Source organism: Eleutherodactylus coqui, chromosome 11 (genome assembly GCF_035609145.1).
Source record: "Eleutherodactylus coqui strain aEleCoq1 chromosome 11, aEleCoq1.hap1, whole genome shotgun sequence".
Lineage (NCBI taxonomy): Eukaryota > Metazoa > Chordata > Amphibia > Anura > Eleutherodactylidae > Eleutherodactylus > Eleutherodactylus coqui.
This window is the reverse complement of record NC_089847.1, coordinates 59,507,557-59,523,749: the sequence shown is the minus strand read 5'-3', so window position 1 is coordinate 59,523,749 and position 16,193 is coordinate 59,507,557. Positions and strand designations below refer to the sequence as shown.

Below are 16,193 nucleotides of genomic sequence, written 5' to 3'. Positions count from 1 at the left end.
AATCGCTTCTTCTTGTGGACAACCACACCCATCATGTCCGGGGTATTAAAGGGACGATAACGTGTGACATTCCCGATCGTCTGAGTGTACAGGGGGGTACTGGGTTTCCTCATCTTACATTGCGCCGCAGTATAGAGAAGTCTGCAGTATATACAGTATACATTCAGCACCCGGGAGCTGGCAGTGAGCGGAGGCGCAGCCTGTGCTACACCTCTGGGCTCTCGGCAGCTCCTGGTCGTCCTCACATTGTGCAATCAGCTTCTGCACGATGGAGATTGTGGGGTAGATCCCGGGGATGGTGACAAGGGCCGGGAATAGAGGGAAGGCGCTCCCGCAGCGGTTTTATCTCCGCAGATACGCGGTGATGTGCAGATCGGGAGAACTATGGCGAAGATCTCGTGGCCTCCTCTCCGCTCCGCTCCTCCCCGGAACCTCCGCCAGCAGCGGCTATAAACGGTTGCATGAGATGTCAGAGAGTGAGGAGTCACGTTGAAAGCGAGCTCTCCTGTCCGGTTCTGACCGGTAACGGACTCTTATCCCGGGCAGGGAAGCACAAGAGGAGAACGGAGCGGAGAGGAGGCCCGGATGGGATAAGGCAGTAGCTGTGCTCAGTGTCAGCCAATAGCAGCTCAGGACGGGCCAGCTCACGAGCCAATCAGAGCGCGGCCGCTGTACATATAAGAGGCGCCACCAGCGCCGCTCTCAGAGTTTCTCTTCCAGGAGAGTTTTACTATTTGATTACCGCAGCACACAATGGCAGAAACCGCGCCAGCCGCCGCTCCTCCTGCCGCCGAGCCGGCTGCCAAATCCAAGAAGCAGCCGAAGAAATCCGCCGCAGGGGGCGCCAAGAAAAGCAAGAAGTCCTTCGGTCCCGGCGTGTCGGAGCTGATCGTCAGAGCCGTGTCCGCCTCTAAAGAGCGCAGCGGGGTGTCTCTAGCCGCCCTGAAGAAGGCTCTGGCTGCCGGAGGGTACGATGTAGAGAAGAATAACAGCCGCCTGAAGCTGGCCGTCAAGTCTCTGGTTACCAAGGGCAGCCTGCTCCAGGTGAAAGGCAGCGGCGCCTCCGGCTCCTTCAAGCTGAACAAGAAGCAGGAGACTAAGGACAAGCCGGCCAAAAAGAAGCCAGCGTCTGCGGCCAAGCCCAAGAAGCCCGCTGGAGCCAAGAAAGCGGCGAAATCTCCTAAGAAGCCCAAGAAGGCTCCGGCCAAAAGCCCGAAAAAAGCAAAGAAACCTGCAGCGGCCGCCGCCAAGAAAGTGGCCAAGAGCCCGAAGAAAGCCTCAATGCCGAAGGCCGCCCCAAAGCCCAAGAAGGTGACGAAGAGTCCGGCTAAGAAGGCGGCCAAACCCAAAGCTGCCAAGAGTCCGGCTAAGAAGGCTGTTAAAGCCAAGAAGAGTGCGTCTAAGAAATAAGCTGAAGCCGCCCATGCATTTACCCCACAAAGGCTCTTTTCAGAGCCGCCACCTTCTCACCGCAGAGCTGTATTATCACTGCCTCGAATTCTGTTCTAGATAGCAGCGCCCCCATAGCGGCTACAGGGTACTTCATATCAGTTGGGAGTCTAGGGAGCGAGGGGGAGGCTGTAGAGGGGGAGTAATACGAGACATTGTCGCCGCATCATCCCTGTTCCTGTTGTGGAGTGTGACCTATACAATGCGTGTATGGATGCCGGGCTGAGTGTGAAGGGGGAGGGGACTCGCCGACCTAATGCATTTCCCATAAAAGCAGCGCAGCTTCTAATGGGGGAGACTGCCGTGCAGCGTGGAGTGTGTGTTTCTGCGGACATATCAATGCAGGGAAGCAGCTGAGAACATGATTTCACAGACACCCGTACGTATCATGCAATGGCCTGATAGGGTGAGGTGGGGCCAACCTCTGCCGAACGCTGATTGGTCGCGGGCATCAAGCGTTTTGGCGGGCTAGTGGTTTGTTTGAAAAAGCCAATGAGATGTAGGGGGCGTTGTTTCTAAGAGCCAATAGGGAAGAGCAAGTTGGGTATAAAGGCTCTGCTCTTTCTACGGCTCCCATCATATCACATCTGTGTGCATCTGTACAGTAGAGCTATGGCCAGAACCAAGCAGACCGCTCGTAAATCCACCGGAGGGAAAGCTCCCCGCAAGCAGCTGGCTACGAAGGCCGCCAGGAAGAGCGCTCCTGCCACCGGCGGAGTGAAGAAGCCTCACCGCTACCGTCCAGGTACAGTGGCTCTCCGTGAAATCCGTCGCTACCAGAAGTCCACCGAGCTGCTGATCCGTAAGCTTCCTTTTCAGCGCCTGGTGAGAGAGATCGCCCAGGACTTCAAGACTGACCTGCGCTTCCAGAGCTCAGCGGTCATGGCCCTGCAGGAGGCCAGCGAGGCTTACCTGGTAGGACTGTTCGAGGACACCAATCTGTGCGCCATCCACGCCAAGCGGGTCACCATCATGCCCAAAGACATCCAGCTGGCCCGCAGGATTCGAGGAGAGAGGGCTTAGATCTGCTCTGGGCACCGCATGGAACACAAAGGCTCTTTTCAGAGCCACCAAATCCTCCTCAAACGAGCTGCATCCTGTCCTCCGCTATCATTCTTCCGATTCTCCCTCGGGTACACAGCCAGCCTGTGCGCCGCCGTGTACCCTGGTGCCGCCTCTCCCCAATAATGTTCTGTCGTCAGCAGGAGGTGGTCTGTTAACCCCTTCAGTGACCTAGTCAGTTCCTCAATTAATTCATGCCATTCTCATCTTTCAAATGTAGTAGAAAGAGATTTGACTCCCCGGCAGACTGTTATGAACGTGGTTGATCAAACGTGTCCGTATGAGGCATCTATCTGTGCCTGTGGGCCGGGGAGGGATTAGTGTTGAGGGTGTATTTATGTGGATATTATCTCATTGTACGAAGAAGAAAGACAGCAATACACAAAACTACACTAATTAATACCGCATAATGGGATTGGGAACCGGCCGGGAAACTGTTGAGAATTGTAAGAATACGCGGTCAATTCAAAATTCCAAACGGTTCTGTGTTAAACCAATCAGCAAGGAGAGGGGAGTGGCCAACATGTAATTGCCCCAATAGGAACGCCTAAACTTGCGTCATTTGTTACTGATTTCAATCTGGTCCGCTCGTCGCGTAGATAAGGGAGGACGCTTGAACTGGTTGGCAATTGCTTTCTGCTTACATCGTGGAAGATGTCTGGTCGCGGTAAGGGAGGGAAAGGTCTTGGGAAGGGCGGTGCCAAGCGGCACAGGAAGGTGCTCCGTGATAACATCCAGGGCATCACCAAGCCTGCCATCCGCCGTCTAGCTCGCAGGGGAGGCGTCAAGCGTATCTCCGGCCTCATCTATGAAGAGACTCGCGGCGTCCTGAAAGTCTTCCTGGAGAACGTGATCCGCGACGCCGTCACCTACACCGAGCACGCCAAGAGGAAGACCGTCACCGCTATGGACGTGGTGTACGCGCTCAAGCGCCAGGGCCGCACTCTCTACGGCTTCGGAGGTTAATAATTCTGCTCTTTCTCCATAACACAAAGGCTCTTCTCAGAGCCGCCCACCTCTTCCAAGGAAAGGCTGTAATACAACTCCTTGTGGTGTCGCTGCTGCCTGATTGCCCATCTGTTCTGATACGTGTAACCCGCCCTATATCGGATGCCTGCCATCACCCCTTATGCGTTGGCATTGTTAGTGGCCAAACTCATTTAACCCTTTGAATCACACTTTATGCCCATTGTTGTTCTTTGCGTATGCTATAGTCAGCCGTGTTCCCCTCATGACGCCTTCCCGCAAGGTCTTTGTATCATTAAAATGAGTTGTCTTTACTAATACTCGAGAGAGGGGGCGGGGACAAAGTAAATAAATGCCTAGATGCGCACATACATACTTTAGTTATTGCAAATAAGAGATTTAAGCGTTCTATTAAAAATACCCCCCACCATGATGACCCCTAATGCCAGGGAATCTTCTCTTCTACCAGGAAGCAGGCTGCGGCGCACTGAGTGTATGTCCTCCTTGTACTAAAGCATACGGCCTGCCCTTTAATCCGTGTAGTGCTACCATATTGGAGGCGTCCTCATGTAGAAGTGCTGCAAATTGCACCAAGCTCTCCTAGGGACCCGCACAGCCATCATTTTACATAGAATTGCCGTCATAGCAGCCAGCTCTCCCAGAGTGCTGCACTGATTTCCCATTGCGGGACTCTGGGAGACCTGGGTGATATAGCCGGAGCACTCAATTAATCTAGGGAAGAGGTTGGTCTCTGAGAAATCCAGCCTGCGCCTCTTTGTGAAGGGATGCCCGCTGTTCTCCATGCCAGACTGCCATCTCCGCTCCCGTTCACCTGCGGCCGCTGCCACGATGGTCTCTGCTTCCGTTCACCCTGCTGCCGCGGCTACTCTGGTCCTTGCTCCATTATGGTCCCCGCCCCCGTTCCCCATGCGGCTGCTGTAGCCGGTGCACTGCCCCTCTGGTTCCCGGTACTCTTCTGTTCCACATGCGGCCTCTGCCGCTCTGGTCAATGCTCACAGTCCCCCTGCGGGGCACTGCCACTCTGGTTCTCGCTCCCCTCCGGTCCCTGCACCCGGGAAGGCTGCCACTTTGGTGACTGCCATCTCCTCTCCGGTTCCGCTGTCACTGTGGTCCCCTCAGGTTTCTACACCGACATAGAAGGGGGTTCTTCATTGTAAGAGCAGTGAGAGTGTGGAACTGTCAGCCCGAGGACGTGGCTGATGGCAACTTCGATAAAAGGGTTCAAAAGGGGCATGGGCGTCTCTACATAAGCAGCTGGAGAAGGTGAGGCTATTCTCCTCTTGGCCCCCCTCCCCTTTCCTAGCACCCCCAGTGCTTCAAGCCTCTTATTTTCAGGCATCCCCGATTGCCTCCGCTACTCACTACAATGTACTACAGCCCCCAGCATGTCGTCTGCCTACTACCCCTTTCCCTTTGTGCACCCCACTGCTTTAGGGCGCAGACCCGCATATCCCCTGTAGTCTTCTGCCTTCCGAGCACTCCAGTACAGCTGCTACTTGTGGTCGGCATCCCCCTCCGACGTCGACCGCCTCGTGTAGCCACCACGCCGACCTCAGCCCACAGCATAATCCAGTCATGGGCGCACTGTGCTCCGGGTACCTCGGTGGCAAAAACGCTGCCGCTTCTGTAATGGCTAATTGTCCGTAGGTGCACCACCGAATCCACGTAGCGCCCACCTCTATGGAGGCGTCCGCATAGCGCGGCTTCGGTCACCGCACGTATCCCTAATCTGCAGCGCAATCAGCATCGCGACCCCCGACAGAGATACAGTTGTGTAGCGCTGCAGGGAAGATCTCCTCAAATCCAGTACATAGACAGAGAACAACTCCGGTACACAGAGACAAAGACGAGTTGTGCAACGCAGGGGACTAAGTAACCAAGCCGATGTATACACAACCTTTGTTACAGAGGAGCAAACGAGGATGCTCCCTACACAACCGGGAGGTGACAGCTCTGCTGTAGACGGGGTGGGGGGCTCTTAGAAGAGCCTTTGGGGTGATCGTGCACGGCGGGCCACGGAACAGATTACTTGGCGCTGGTGTACTTGGTGACGGCCTTGGTGCCCTCGGACACGGCGTGCTTGGCCAGCTCTCCAGGCAGAAGCAGGCGCACGGCGGTCTGAATCTCCCGGGAAGTGATGGTGGAGCGCTTGTTGTAGTGAGCCAGGCGGGAGGCTTCCCCTGCGATGCGCTCGAAGATGTCGTTGACGAAGGAGTTCATGATGCCCATGGCCTTGGAGGAGATGCCGGTGTCGGGGTGGACCTGCTTCAGCACCTTGTACACGTAGATGGCATAGCTCTCCTTCCTGGTCTTCCTACGCTTCTTGCCGTCCTTCTTCTGAGTCTTGGTCACGGCTTTCTTGGAGCCCTTCTTGGGCGCTGGAGCAGACTTGGCGGGATCAGGCATGATAACGTAGAGATACTTTCCTCACTAGAGAGAACAGTGTTCCTGCACCTCCCAGCGCTGCGGTATTTATAGCGGGGCCATGCAAATGAGTACCGCCGTCTGCTTGCTGTTCTACTGGAGCAGCAAAACATGTGACCCCTGTGAGAGTCTTAGCCACGCCCAGTGCCGCTCATTGGTTCTTCCTCAAGTCTGGCCTCTATTGGGGGGATTGAAAGCTACCCAATTAGAGGAGAGGAGGGCGGAGCAGCAGGTTATAAAAATCAACAGAACTGCGCTTTCTCGTTATCACAACTTTCAAGGTGTTTTATCCTAATTCTGCTTTCCTGTGCTAGAAGATGTCTGGACGCGGCAAACAAGGAGGCAAAGTCCGTGCTAAGGCCAAGACTCGCTCATCCCGGGCAGGGCTGCAGTTCCCTGTCGGCCGTGTACATAGGCTTCTCCGCAAGGGCAATTACGCTGAGAGGGTGGGCGCCGGCGCTCCGGTCTATATGGCAGCAGTGCTAGAGTATCTGACCGCTGAGATCCTGGAATTGGCTGGCAATGCCGCCCGGGACAACAAGAAGACCCGCATCATCCCCCGTCACCTCCAGCTGGCTGTGCGCAACGACGAGGAGCTGAACAAGCTGCTCGGTGGGGTGACCATCGCCCAGGGAGGCGTCCTGCCCAACATCCAGGCCGTGCTGCTGCCCAAGAAGACCGAGAGCAGCAAGACGAGCAAGAGCAAGTGATCGCGCCGATCCCTCCATAGAACCAAAGGCTCTTCTAAGAGCCACCCACATGCTCCTTACAACAGAGCTGCGCCGCTTCTATGCTGTGATACTCGGTGGCCGGTACGCCGGCTGCACCGGGAAACTAACTGTACAGGACTTTCCACAAGGAGGCAGAGATTGGGGCGGATGCCAATTTGGCCATCCCTGTCACCGGCAGAAGCGGACAATCGTCCTGCTCTAGGTGACCTCATGTCCAGAGGACGGGCGGCTGTAGGACTCGCTCACCAGTCCTTGCGATAACGGGTTAACAGAGTCCTCTGTTAGGTCACGTATATACAAGAATCGGAACGCTTCAGTTGTGTTTCGGAGAGAACACCCAGCTTTCTCAGGGTCCTGCGTGGGCTGTATGCTTACAAAGCGTTGCAGCCGCATCATCCAGCCCTCTCAGAGCTCTGCACGGTCGCCCCCTTAGAAGTGCGCTCATCATGTCACTCCACAGCCATGCCCTTTTTTATGGAGGTGGAGCTATATCACCCAGCTTTCCCAGAGCCCTGCACGGCTCAGGCTGGTTTTGGATTATAGTAAACCTACAGGGATTAGACGTCCTCTTGCGTTACGGGTGGAGCAGGTAGAGGATTCCACCGCCCGTCGTAGGTCTGGGATTATGGGGTGTATCTGAGGGTTCTTTACCTCCAGCCCCGAGCGCCTCTATATCAGACGGCCTGGTCACTGATTACACGTGTTACATGGATGGAGGACAGGAAGAGCGGGAGACGCGATCAACTGAGCGGGAAGTTCAAAATCTCCGGGGATCAGCCAATGAGCAGGAAGAATCTGACTATAGCCCCGCCCATAGGCGGCACTAAAACCACCCGACCTCCAACGGCAGGTCTGTTAACCCTTCACCGCACTCATTAATTCAGGCCCAGCTCCTCGCGTATTATAAACATAACCTGCCTGCCCTAAATAGGTTAAGGGGTTTAAAAGCGTGCCGTGACCGCAGCCTGAAGCGCACCCTGACGGGGAGGCTGCTACACCCCCGCTCTATCATGTCAGAGCGCCTAGATTATCACCGCTGCTGACGACCCCACAAGGAGTTGTATTACAGCCTTTCCTTGGAAGAGGTGGGCGGCTCTGAGAAGAGCCTTTGTGTTATGGAGAAAGAGCAGCATTATTAACCTCCGAAGCCGTAGAGAGTGCGGCCCTGGCGCTTGAGCGCGTACACCACGTCCATAGCGGTGACGGTCTTCCTCTTAGCGTGCTCGGTGTAGGTGACGGCGTCGCGGATCACGTTCTCCAGGAAGACTTTCAGGACGCCGCGAGTCTCTTCATAGATGAGGCCGGAGATACGCTTGACGCCTCCCCTGCGAGCTAGACGGCGGATGGCAGGCTTGGTGATGCCCTGGATGTTATCACGGAGCACCTTCCTGTGCCGCTTGGCGCCGCCCTTCCCAAGGCCTTTCCCTCCTTTACCGCGACCAGACATCTTCTACGTTGTAAGCAGAAAGCGATAGCTGCTCAGCGCAGAGCCCGTAGTCTATATATACAGTTGCGGACCAGAGAGGAAACTACTGATCAGGGCCGTCATTGCGGGGCGTTTCTTTTAGTTGTCTAGCGTAAAGGCCCATCCCCTCTCCCTGCTGATTGGCTGAATACAAGAGCCCTTGCCATCTTGTGCAGCCGATTGGCCTGTCAGCTCCTGAAGCAGTGGGAGAGAAGACGGAGTGAAGGAGACAAGGGCTATGCAGCAGAGAGCCGCTGGAGCGTGAATCCCTCCTGTAAAGCGAGCAGTGCAGCTGCTGCCACAAACACGTGGGGGCGAGGGGAGAGCGCGCAGGGAGGCTTCGGTGAAGGGGAGTACTAGAGCTCTGCTGCATCAGCGCTCCCCTGCCGGAGCAGAGAGACACTCAGGAGCCACAACAGACAGCTATGGGCGGCAGGAACATCAGGGCACCGTGTATAACAAGGAGGCCCCATAACCTGTGACAGTCCCCGGCACAGGGCATACAGTGGCACTTCTACTGCCACCCCAAGAAGCGCCAGGATTACTCCTCCTCTGCTGTGGCCACCATGCTGTGCAACACTCTGCAGATTCTCAAGACCCGGAGTCCCTCATTACAGTCATCAATGAAGTGCAAACCGAACGACTTCCCTGTGTGACTGCTGCCAGAGACTGCTGTATACTCCTTATGTCTTAGGGGCCTTTACAGGTCTACTTAAGGAGCTTTAAGCAATTTGCAAAATCCCCTACAAAGGCAGGAAATGCAGAAGTGGTTCTGCTATGGGACCCACTAGACAGAACTCTCCCAGTGATACACTAAAGATGTTTGCGAGGGGGGGAACCCCCCGACACGGAGCCTACGACATCATCTGCATCAGGAGACGTGGCCTCTGCACCAACCGCCTGTTTGAGTTTGCTTGCTGGGTTGGTTCAGACTTTGCAATGACTGTCCGATCGGCTCTTATCAGCGATGCAGACAGCTACTGCTGCCCTTACGGGTAAAATCCACGAGATCCGAATGGATGTGAGCCTGTTGAGACAAGCCACCCAGAATCTAAGAGACCGACCGGGTCACTAGTACAGAGGACAGGATCTCTGTGCTGGATGATACCGTATCCCCGACGGCAGCTACTGTGCGAGAGCTTACGCCAAAAGCAGAAATCTGGAAACAAAAGGCGGGCAGCTTGGAAAATGGTTCACGGCGGTATAATCTGTGTTGTGGGCCTGCCAGAACGCACTGAGGGGCAGAGACCGCAGGGGATCATGGAACAGTGACTACCTGAATGCTTCCCTGTCACACAGGTCTTTGTGGTGGAGCGCGCACACCGAGTACCCATGAAACCACCTATACCAGGCGGGCGCTCCTCCTAGACCCCTGTTGGCAAAGCTGCTCAACTCCTGGGATAGAGAGGTGATCCTACAAGCTGCAGAACAGGAGGCCCTCTTAGATGCAACAATGCTGCAAAATCCATCTTCCCGGACTTCTCGGCAGATCTACAAAAGCAGAGAGCACCCTTCTTTGGGATCAAAAGGCAACTCTGAGATCTCCAGCTGCCATACTCCATGGCATATCCTGTGCGACTGCGAGTGGTGGATGGTGACCACACACGCTTCTTCTCCTCTCCGTCTAAGGCTGAGGAATGGCTGTCTAACAGGCATCAACCAGAGTGACTGAAATGTACACTTATCTAAGGAAAAGACTCGGGTATACTAATAGATCATAGACTGAACATGAGTCAACAATGTGATGCAGCAGCCAAAAAGGCAAACACAATTCTGGGATGTATTAAGAAAAGCATAGAGTCTAGATCACGTGAGGTCATTATCCCCTCTACTCTTCCTTAGTCAGACCTCATCTGGAATACTGGGTCCAGTTCTGGGCACCCCACTTTAAAAAAAAAAAAAAAGCCACCGACAAACTGCAGCAAGTTCAGAGAAGAGCTAACAAGATGGTGAGCGGTCTGCAAATCATGTCCTATGAGGAACGGTTAAAGGATCAGGGAATGTTTAGCAGAAGAGAAGGCTGAGAGGAGACTTAATAGTGGTCTACAAGTATCTGAAGGGCTGTCACAGTGCAGAGGGATCAGCCCTATTGTCATCTGTACAAGGAAAGACTAGAAGCAATGGGATGAAACTGAGAGGGAGGAGACACAGATAAGATATTAGACAGTGAGGGGGATCCATGAGTGGAACAGGCTGCCACGGGAGGTGGGCGAGTAATCCTTCAATGGAAGTCTTCAGAGGCCGGACAGACATCTATGCGGGATGTTTTAGTGATCCTGCACTGAGCGGGGGGTTGGATCCGATGACCCTGGGGGTCCTTCTAACTCTACCATTCTATGAATCTATAACTACCTTCTTCTTTCAGGCAGAGAGCCTATTATCTGCTGAGTGGGCCCGCTTCCAAATTACCCTGCTTCGCCTCAGAGGCTCTATGCTTAGAATATTTAATTTGCATTCAACTTCAGGTTAGCAGGCCCAGGATATATATGTGCATGTAAATGATAGGAGCCTGGAGGCATAGAGATAAAAGCTTTCTTCTATGTATTCAGTATGTGCCCATTATAACAAGAAAAATACAAACGTCTCAGGACGTACCGCCTAGGATCGAGCGGTATGGATGAGAGACTGCTTTCTTCATGCAGAAAAGAGGACACAGCAAGAAGTATAAGACGGGAGCTAACATAACCTGCTGCATAGGTGAGATCATTACCATTGCCAGGATATATATGGTTGCCCATGGATCGCCGTGTTCCTGACTGCTGCGGGTGTGACACCCCAATGGTTCACAAGCACTACGCTCAGCACCGGCGCAGGGTGATGTTCACAACTACTCTAGTAGATAGATATGCACCAAAGAGCAGTGTGCACCACAACTGAAATGCATAACCCTGATGAAAAGCCTGTGCGACACCAGGGTACCACACTCAGCACGGCGACAGGGAACGCATGCGCTGTAGGAACGAGCCGCACACCATGCTATGCTGAATGGTAGCACCGCTACAGGGAGGATGAAGCCTGGCCCTAACCTAGTAAGGGAGGTGAAGGGGCCCCGCCTTAAAGAAGAGTAGTAGCCTTGATAGAGACGACCCCACGGTCTTCCTCCTGGGCGCTGTCTGTCCCTGAAAGGACCCCTGGAGAGATGAACCGAACAGCAAAGCAACACAGAAATGAAAAACAGAAATGCAACTGAAAAGGAACCCACAGCTACTCCTCTGCAAGTAGAAATACACCCAGCACAGAAGAGCTCCAAACTCCAGGGACTCCACTATGGAACAGAATAAGCAGCACTGAGCAAAGGGAGGTGTGAGAATATATAGCCACTATGCACATGGGAACTGGCAGAGTGAATGGAAAACCACACAACATCACCCTACTCCCAGGCATGAATAATCTAGCATGCATCAAAGACAGGCAGCACCAGCAGTCTCTGCACATGGTGCATTAACCCCTGTCCTCCATAACAAGGCAACAGGTCTTGACCTGCGTCCAGACCACCATGCCACAACAGCGTCAAGGTACAATAGTACCCTTCACTCCTAACCGTTGAAGAGGATGGACTCCAACTACACCTCAATCACCCGCATTTATAGAAGGCAGACATCTTGTGACGGTACATGTATTGGTACTTTTGCAGACATATCCCAGCCACTTTCAGACATTAGCCCCTTACATGCTGCAGCTGTGCAATGCATACAACAGAGTACTAGACCCTTAGCACGGCGCATCCACATAAAATACATGACATGCATGACTACCCGGGCACTACCCCCCCCCCCCCTCAATAAGAAAGGGTCTTATTAAAATGATTGTCCTTCCCCAGTAGCTATACTGGCTACAACAAGCAGACATCTTTCAATAAAGGCCCATTTAGCTAGCTGAAAGACAATGATGAGCCTTATCCATGCTGCATTCTCAGCGGGATACCGCTGATACTATTGTTTTAGCTGGTATCCCGCTTGGGGAACACAGCCGGAATATGAAGAAGACAAGCGCTCCAGCTGTGTTCTGCATACCCCGCTAGGAGCGCTTAGCGGGATATCAGCTGAGCGCTCCGAGAAGACAGCAGCTCTATGGAGAAGATAGCGGTCCCGCTTGTCTTCTGCATACAGCGTGAGCCTTCATTTACACGCTTATGCAAAGCGAACGCTCAAAACTGTCCCATGAACTGCCGTGTGCGTGGATTTTGAGTGATAATCGTTGTGTCTAAATGGGCCTTTAGAATTGACTTCATTAAACACTGGGAGATACTTAAAAGTGATATTTGCCTAATAGATACTGTTAGCGCAATTTTCGCTATTTCGATATACTGTGCGTTTCCAAATTAAGATAATATGCGCAGGCCTGGAGAGCCTTTCAAAGATCACACGTCTACATCATGTGCCCCCGAAGAAAACTCTCACTTTATTAAGCGCGCGTAAAACTTAAATAAGTTTAACACAGGAAATGAAGTAATTTAGGAATACAGTTACAGTATTTAGCGAGCCGATTGGTCATTCTCAGAGGGAGGTATTTGTGAGGTAGCTTGTGATGTCATCCATCTGGGAGGAACTTCAGTGAGCACGCTCAGTTCATTCTGGAATTTAGCTTCATGAGAGAAACATCCTGTTTCTCCTCTCTGTTTGTCAAGGACAAAGACATTCCTATGCCATGTGCTTTCAATTGGACCCCCCCACCATCTGAAGTAGCCCGTTTCTTTGATCAAAGGTTCAGAATCAACAACTCAATTCCCTAGACAATGCTGATGGTATCACAGGATTAACAAGACTCAACAGATTCATGGCCATACAATGTATATGGACAGAGCTCAAACAAACCTATACAAATGGAATTGTAGTAAAAGCAGGTAGCATTGTTCTGTATAAGTAAGACCAATATACATGTTAGACCTCTATCTTATACAAAGAACTAACAAGTCACATACACATTTCACAGTTACATCAAAGCTTCCTACACCAAACAGGTTTGAAGTCCACATGAATGTTCATAGCTATTCGTATGTAAAATACAGAATGGAGAATAAAGGAAAATACAAAGTGGAGGATGAAGGACAAAATGGAGGGCCACAAATAGCCAATTATATTTGCACCACAATCCACCCTTTGGCTATTTGTAGCCATCATATCACTATTTCATAATGTGATCAAGAAACATAAAATAAACATACAATTTAGGGCTGGAATATGCACTTTGACATATGGTTTGATCTTCAAGTTCTATTAATGAACAATTAGCAGCTTCCAAATGTTTTCTTCAAATGTTCCATATTTTATATTCGTTTAACACGTCAAATATTAAAACATGCATATATATATATATATATAATCAGACAATAATATCATGGAACTTTTCATTCCGCTCACAATTCCCTCCTTTGTTGTGCGTATTTTAATTCTCCTGGATAGTTTTTCCTTCCTATTTGTGTTCTCGGGCCTTTCCCTACCGCCTACAGGGGACCCTAGCTGTCACCTCTGCCATGGGAAATGCCTCCTGCCTTATCCCTCCCTACTGCTGGGTGATATCCAGGATAAGGAAAATACCACACAACACGTTACAGTTTCCCAACGGTATTCTAGGTAGATGGCTCCTGAAAGATTGATCTTTTTCACATTTTCTGCATAAGCCCCTTGTTCATAGTTTAGATGACATACAACATGTTGAATGTGACTGGCTTTCCAAGTGTGATTTCAGGTTATATTGTTTGTTACAGGTTAACATTGGTCTGATTACACAATATGGCTGAATCATTGGTAGATTTACTGCTACCTTATTGCATCTGTTGACATTTTTCCGATCTTTGACACATTACCAGGGGCGTAACTATAAAGGATACAGAGGATGTGGTTGCACCCGGGCCCAGGAGCCTTTTGGGGGCCCTTAAGGCCTCTCTTCTTCATATAGGGAACCCAGTACTATGAGTAAAGCATTATAGTTCAGGGTCCGGGAGCTTCAAGTTACTCCTCTACACATTACATATGAAACAATATAACCCTCTTCATAGGATGTACGTCTTCTGTTACCCTTATGAGGAAGAAGAGAAACGACAGCCCAATGACCGCAAGGGTCCTACATATAACAAAGGATTATGGGCCACATTTGTCTCCTTCCTTGATAATCTTTATTCAATGTCTGACATGAACCCAAATTAGCTTTTCTTGAAGTTTCACTGTGATCGTAGTGGTTAACAGTACTTGAAAGGATTCTTTGCATTTTGATCTGGAAACATGGAGAATACACATTTATGAGTGACAGATGATATAACTCCTGATGTTAGGCACTCACTTGGGAGGTGAGGCCCTCCTTTTTGGCCTGTAATAAGAATAGGCCTATTACAGCATCATTACCAAACAAAACCTTCATAGGGACTCAACTTAGTCTTATATTTAGGCGTGGTTCTAACCAAGTAGATGACTTATAAAATGTTTACCTTTATTATTACTTCTGGTGTACCCAAATATTCAAAATTACTTTCATAAAACATATTCTTAGGTCATATTTTTGGCGTGTTAAAAATGATTTTTATTTATTTATTTATTTATTTTTTATTTCTCAAGCCACACCTCCAAATAACATGAAAAGAGGTCTATGCAAACCAACAACTCCAAACACCTACCTGTGGTAGCTGTATGCTATCATCCTGCAGTTACTGATACAGATAGTCTGGCTCGCACCGAGAAGGTACCTTGACCAATTGGCCTGGGTTGTAACGGGCGCATATCATGCATCCCTGTACAAACCCTATTGCAGCAGTGTTGAACCCTGGGGTAAGCCAAGTCGAAGACGCCATACCACACGTTACCTCCTTGGATGGATGGGTTAGCTCAGGGATCAGGTGTGACATCATGGAGTACAGCGTGCATGGGAGGCACAGGCATTTACCTTTCTGCCAGACCCCAGTAGCATTCCGCTCGCTTTTCCACTCCTCCTTTTTCTTCTTTTGAGGCCTGTTCCTGTAATTCAAGCAACAGAGAAATATCTACACCTGTTTCAGGTGCAAGCAGGTTACCAGCCGTTACCTCATTCAATGGAAGTCAGGCTGCTGCGGTACCTGCTCTCTGGTTCCTTTCAGCCTCAGTTGTTGTCTCTGTGGCATAAGCCTGGACTTGATGATAAGTCACCTGTGCGGAAAGAGCTAAAAACTTGTAGAACAAAGACACTGCTTCTGCATTCTGGATTGGCTTACTCGATGACCCCATGAAACTTCCACTGTGCCACATAGATGTGAAATCGTGTACGATTCCCAATGTGTACCTTAAGTCGGTGCAGACACAAACTGTCTTACCTGCAGCCCGCTTACATATTTCAGTGAGCGCCATCACCTCTATTTCCTGAGTAACTGAGTGTCTCATGAGGAAAAGAGTGTTTTTTGTATAATTACCTCTTTCTGTCGGTTACCATTGCATAGCCTGTTTTACTTGTCCATTTCACCGATAGTTGGAACCTTCTATGGGTAAAACTCAAGATTTACATTAATCATGGCAGTTTCAACATTATTGTTAGGACCCCTAGTTTCTCTTTCTTCTGCATTAATCTTCCAACAATCATACAATCATGTGCTTGCTATTTAATGTCATGGTCTGCGCCTGTTGCCCCTTCCTCTCAACCTTCTAAAATCAGTAAAAGATATGAAATGGCATTTGGAATTCTACCCCACTTCATTGCGATATGTGAGGGTGCTAGCAGGGCAGTCTCATACATAGATAGTCTGGAAGCTGAAAGATGCTTAGTTTGCACTCTATACAGTATTTTATGACCCCTTGAGGAAGCATGATATTAAGGGGCCCCACACCATCTCTGGTACCTGTACGAAAACATACTGCAAACAGGAGAGGAAATATTGTTATTACAATCTGCAACCATAACAACTGCACCAATGATGGTTAATTACTGGTTTGCTAAGGGACTGGTATCCCTGATACCCTTTGGGATAAACTCAATTACTGGCATCAAAAATGTACTTATTTTTCAAATGTAACTATTTTCATGTAAAATACTGTTGTTAATTGAAAATGAGATTCATTATAGAATAGAACTTTTGTTATTAATTTGACTAAAGTACTTAGGTGTCTCAAGTACAC

At 50.6% G+C, this 16,193-nt stretch overlaps 4 protein-coding genes across 4 annotated transcripts; 3 read left to right on the top strand and 1 right to left on the bottom strand.

Moving 5' to 3' along the window:
• The first annotated feature begins 753 nt into the window (after positions 1 to 753).
• On the top strand, positions 754 to 3,524 carry LOC136581718 (histone H1B-like). The gene is made up of 3 exons (XM_066582342.1): positions 754 to 1,393; positions 3,111 to 3,178; positions 3,413 to 3,524. Exons 1-3 carry the CDS (start codon positions 754 to 756, stop codon positions 3,497 to 3,499), a joined length of 795 nt encoding a protein of 264 aa, XP_066438439.1. The 3' UTR covers positions 3,500 to 3,524.
• On the top strand, positions 2,062 to 2,479 carry LOC136582569 (histone H3). The gene has a single exon (XM_066583736.1). It carries the CDS (start codon positions 2,062 to 2,064, stop codon positions 2,470 to 2,472), a length of 411 nt encoding a protein of 136 aa, XP_066439833.1. The 3' UTR covers positions 2,473 to 2,479.
• A 1,972-nt stretch (positions 3,525 to 5,496) lies between the features above and the next one.
• On the bottom strand, positions 5,497 to 5,923 carry LOC136582568 (histone H2B 1.1). The gene has a single exon (XM_066583735.1). The coding sequence runs from the start codon at positions 5,902 to 5,904 to the stop codon at positions 5,524 to 5,526; it is 381 nt and encodes a 126-aa protein (XP_066439832.1). The 5' UTR covers positions 5,905 to 5,923; the 3' UTR covers positions 5,497 to 5,523.
• Positions 5,924 to 6,239: 316 nt separating this feature from the next.
• On the top strand, positions 6,240 to 6,680 carry LOC136582567 (histone H2A type 1-like). The gene has a single exon (XM_066583734.1). It carries the CDS (start codon positions 6,240 to 6,242, stop codon positions 6,630 to 6,632), a length of 393 nt encoding a protein of 130 aa, XP_066439831.1. The 3' UTR covers positions 6,633 to 6,680.
• Positions 6,681 to 16,193: the final 9,513 nt, after the last annotated feature.

Coding starts and splice junctions, on each gene's coding strand:
- LOC136582568 (XM_066583735.1), bottom strand. CDS start 5,904: ATGCCTGATCCCGCCAAGTCTGCTCCAGCGCCCAAGAAGGGCTCCAAG.
- LOC136581718 (XM_066582342.1), top strand. CDS start 754: ATGGCAGAAACCGCGCCAGCCGCCGCTCCTCCTGCCGCCGAGCCGGCT. Junction 1,394..3,110: donor GGCTGTTAAAGCCAAGAAGA/GTGCGTCTAAGA, acceptor CTCGTCGCGTAG/ATAAGGGAGGACGCTTGAAC. Junction 3,179..3,412: donor GTGGAAGATGTCTGGTCGCG/GTAAGGGAGGGA, acceptor GGAAGACCGTCA/CCGCTATGGACGTGGTGTAC.
- LOC136582567 (XM_066583734.1), top strand. CDS start 6,240: ATGTCTGGACGCGGCAAACAAGGAGGCAAAGTCCGTGCTAAGGCCAAG.
- LOC136582569 (XM_066583736.1), top strand. CDS start 2,062: ATGGCCAGAACCAAGCAGACCGCTCGTAAATCCACCGGAGGGAAAGCT.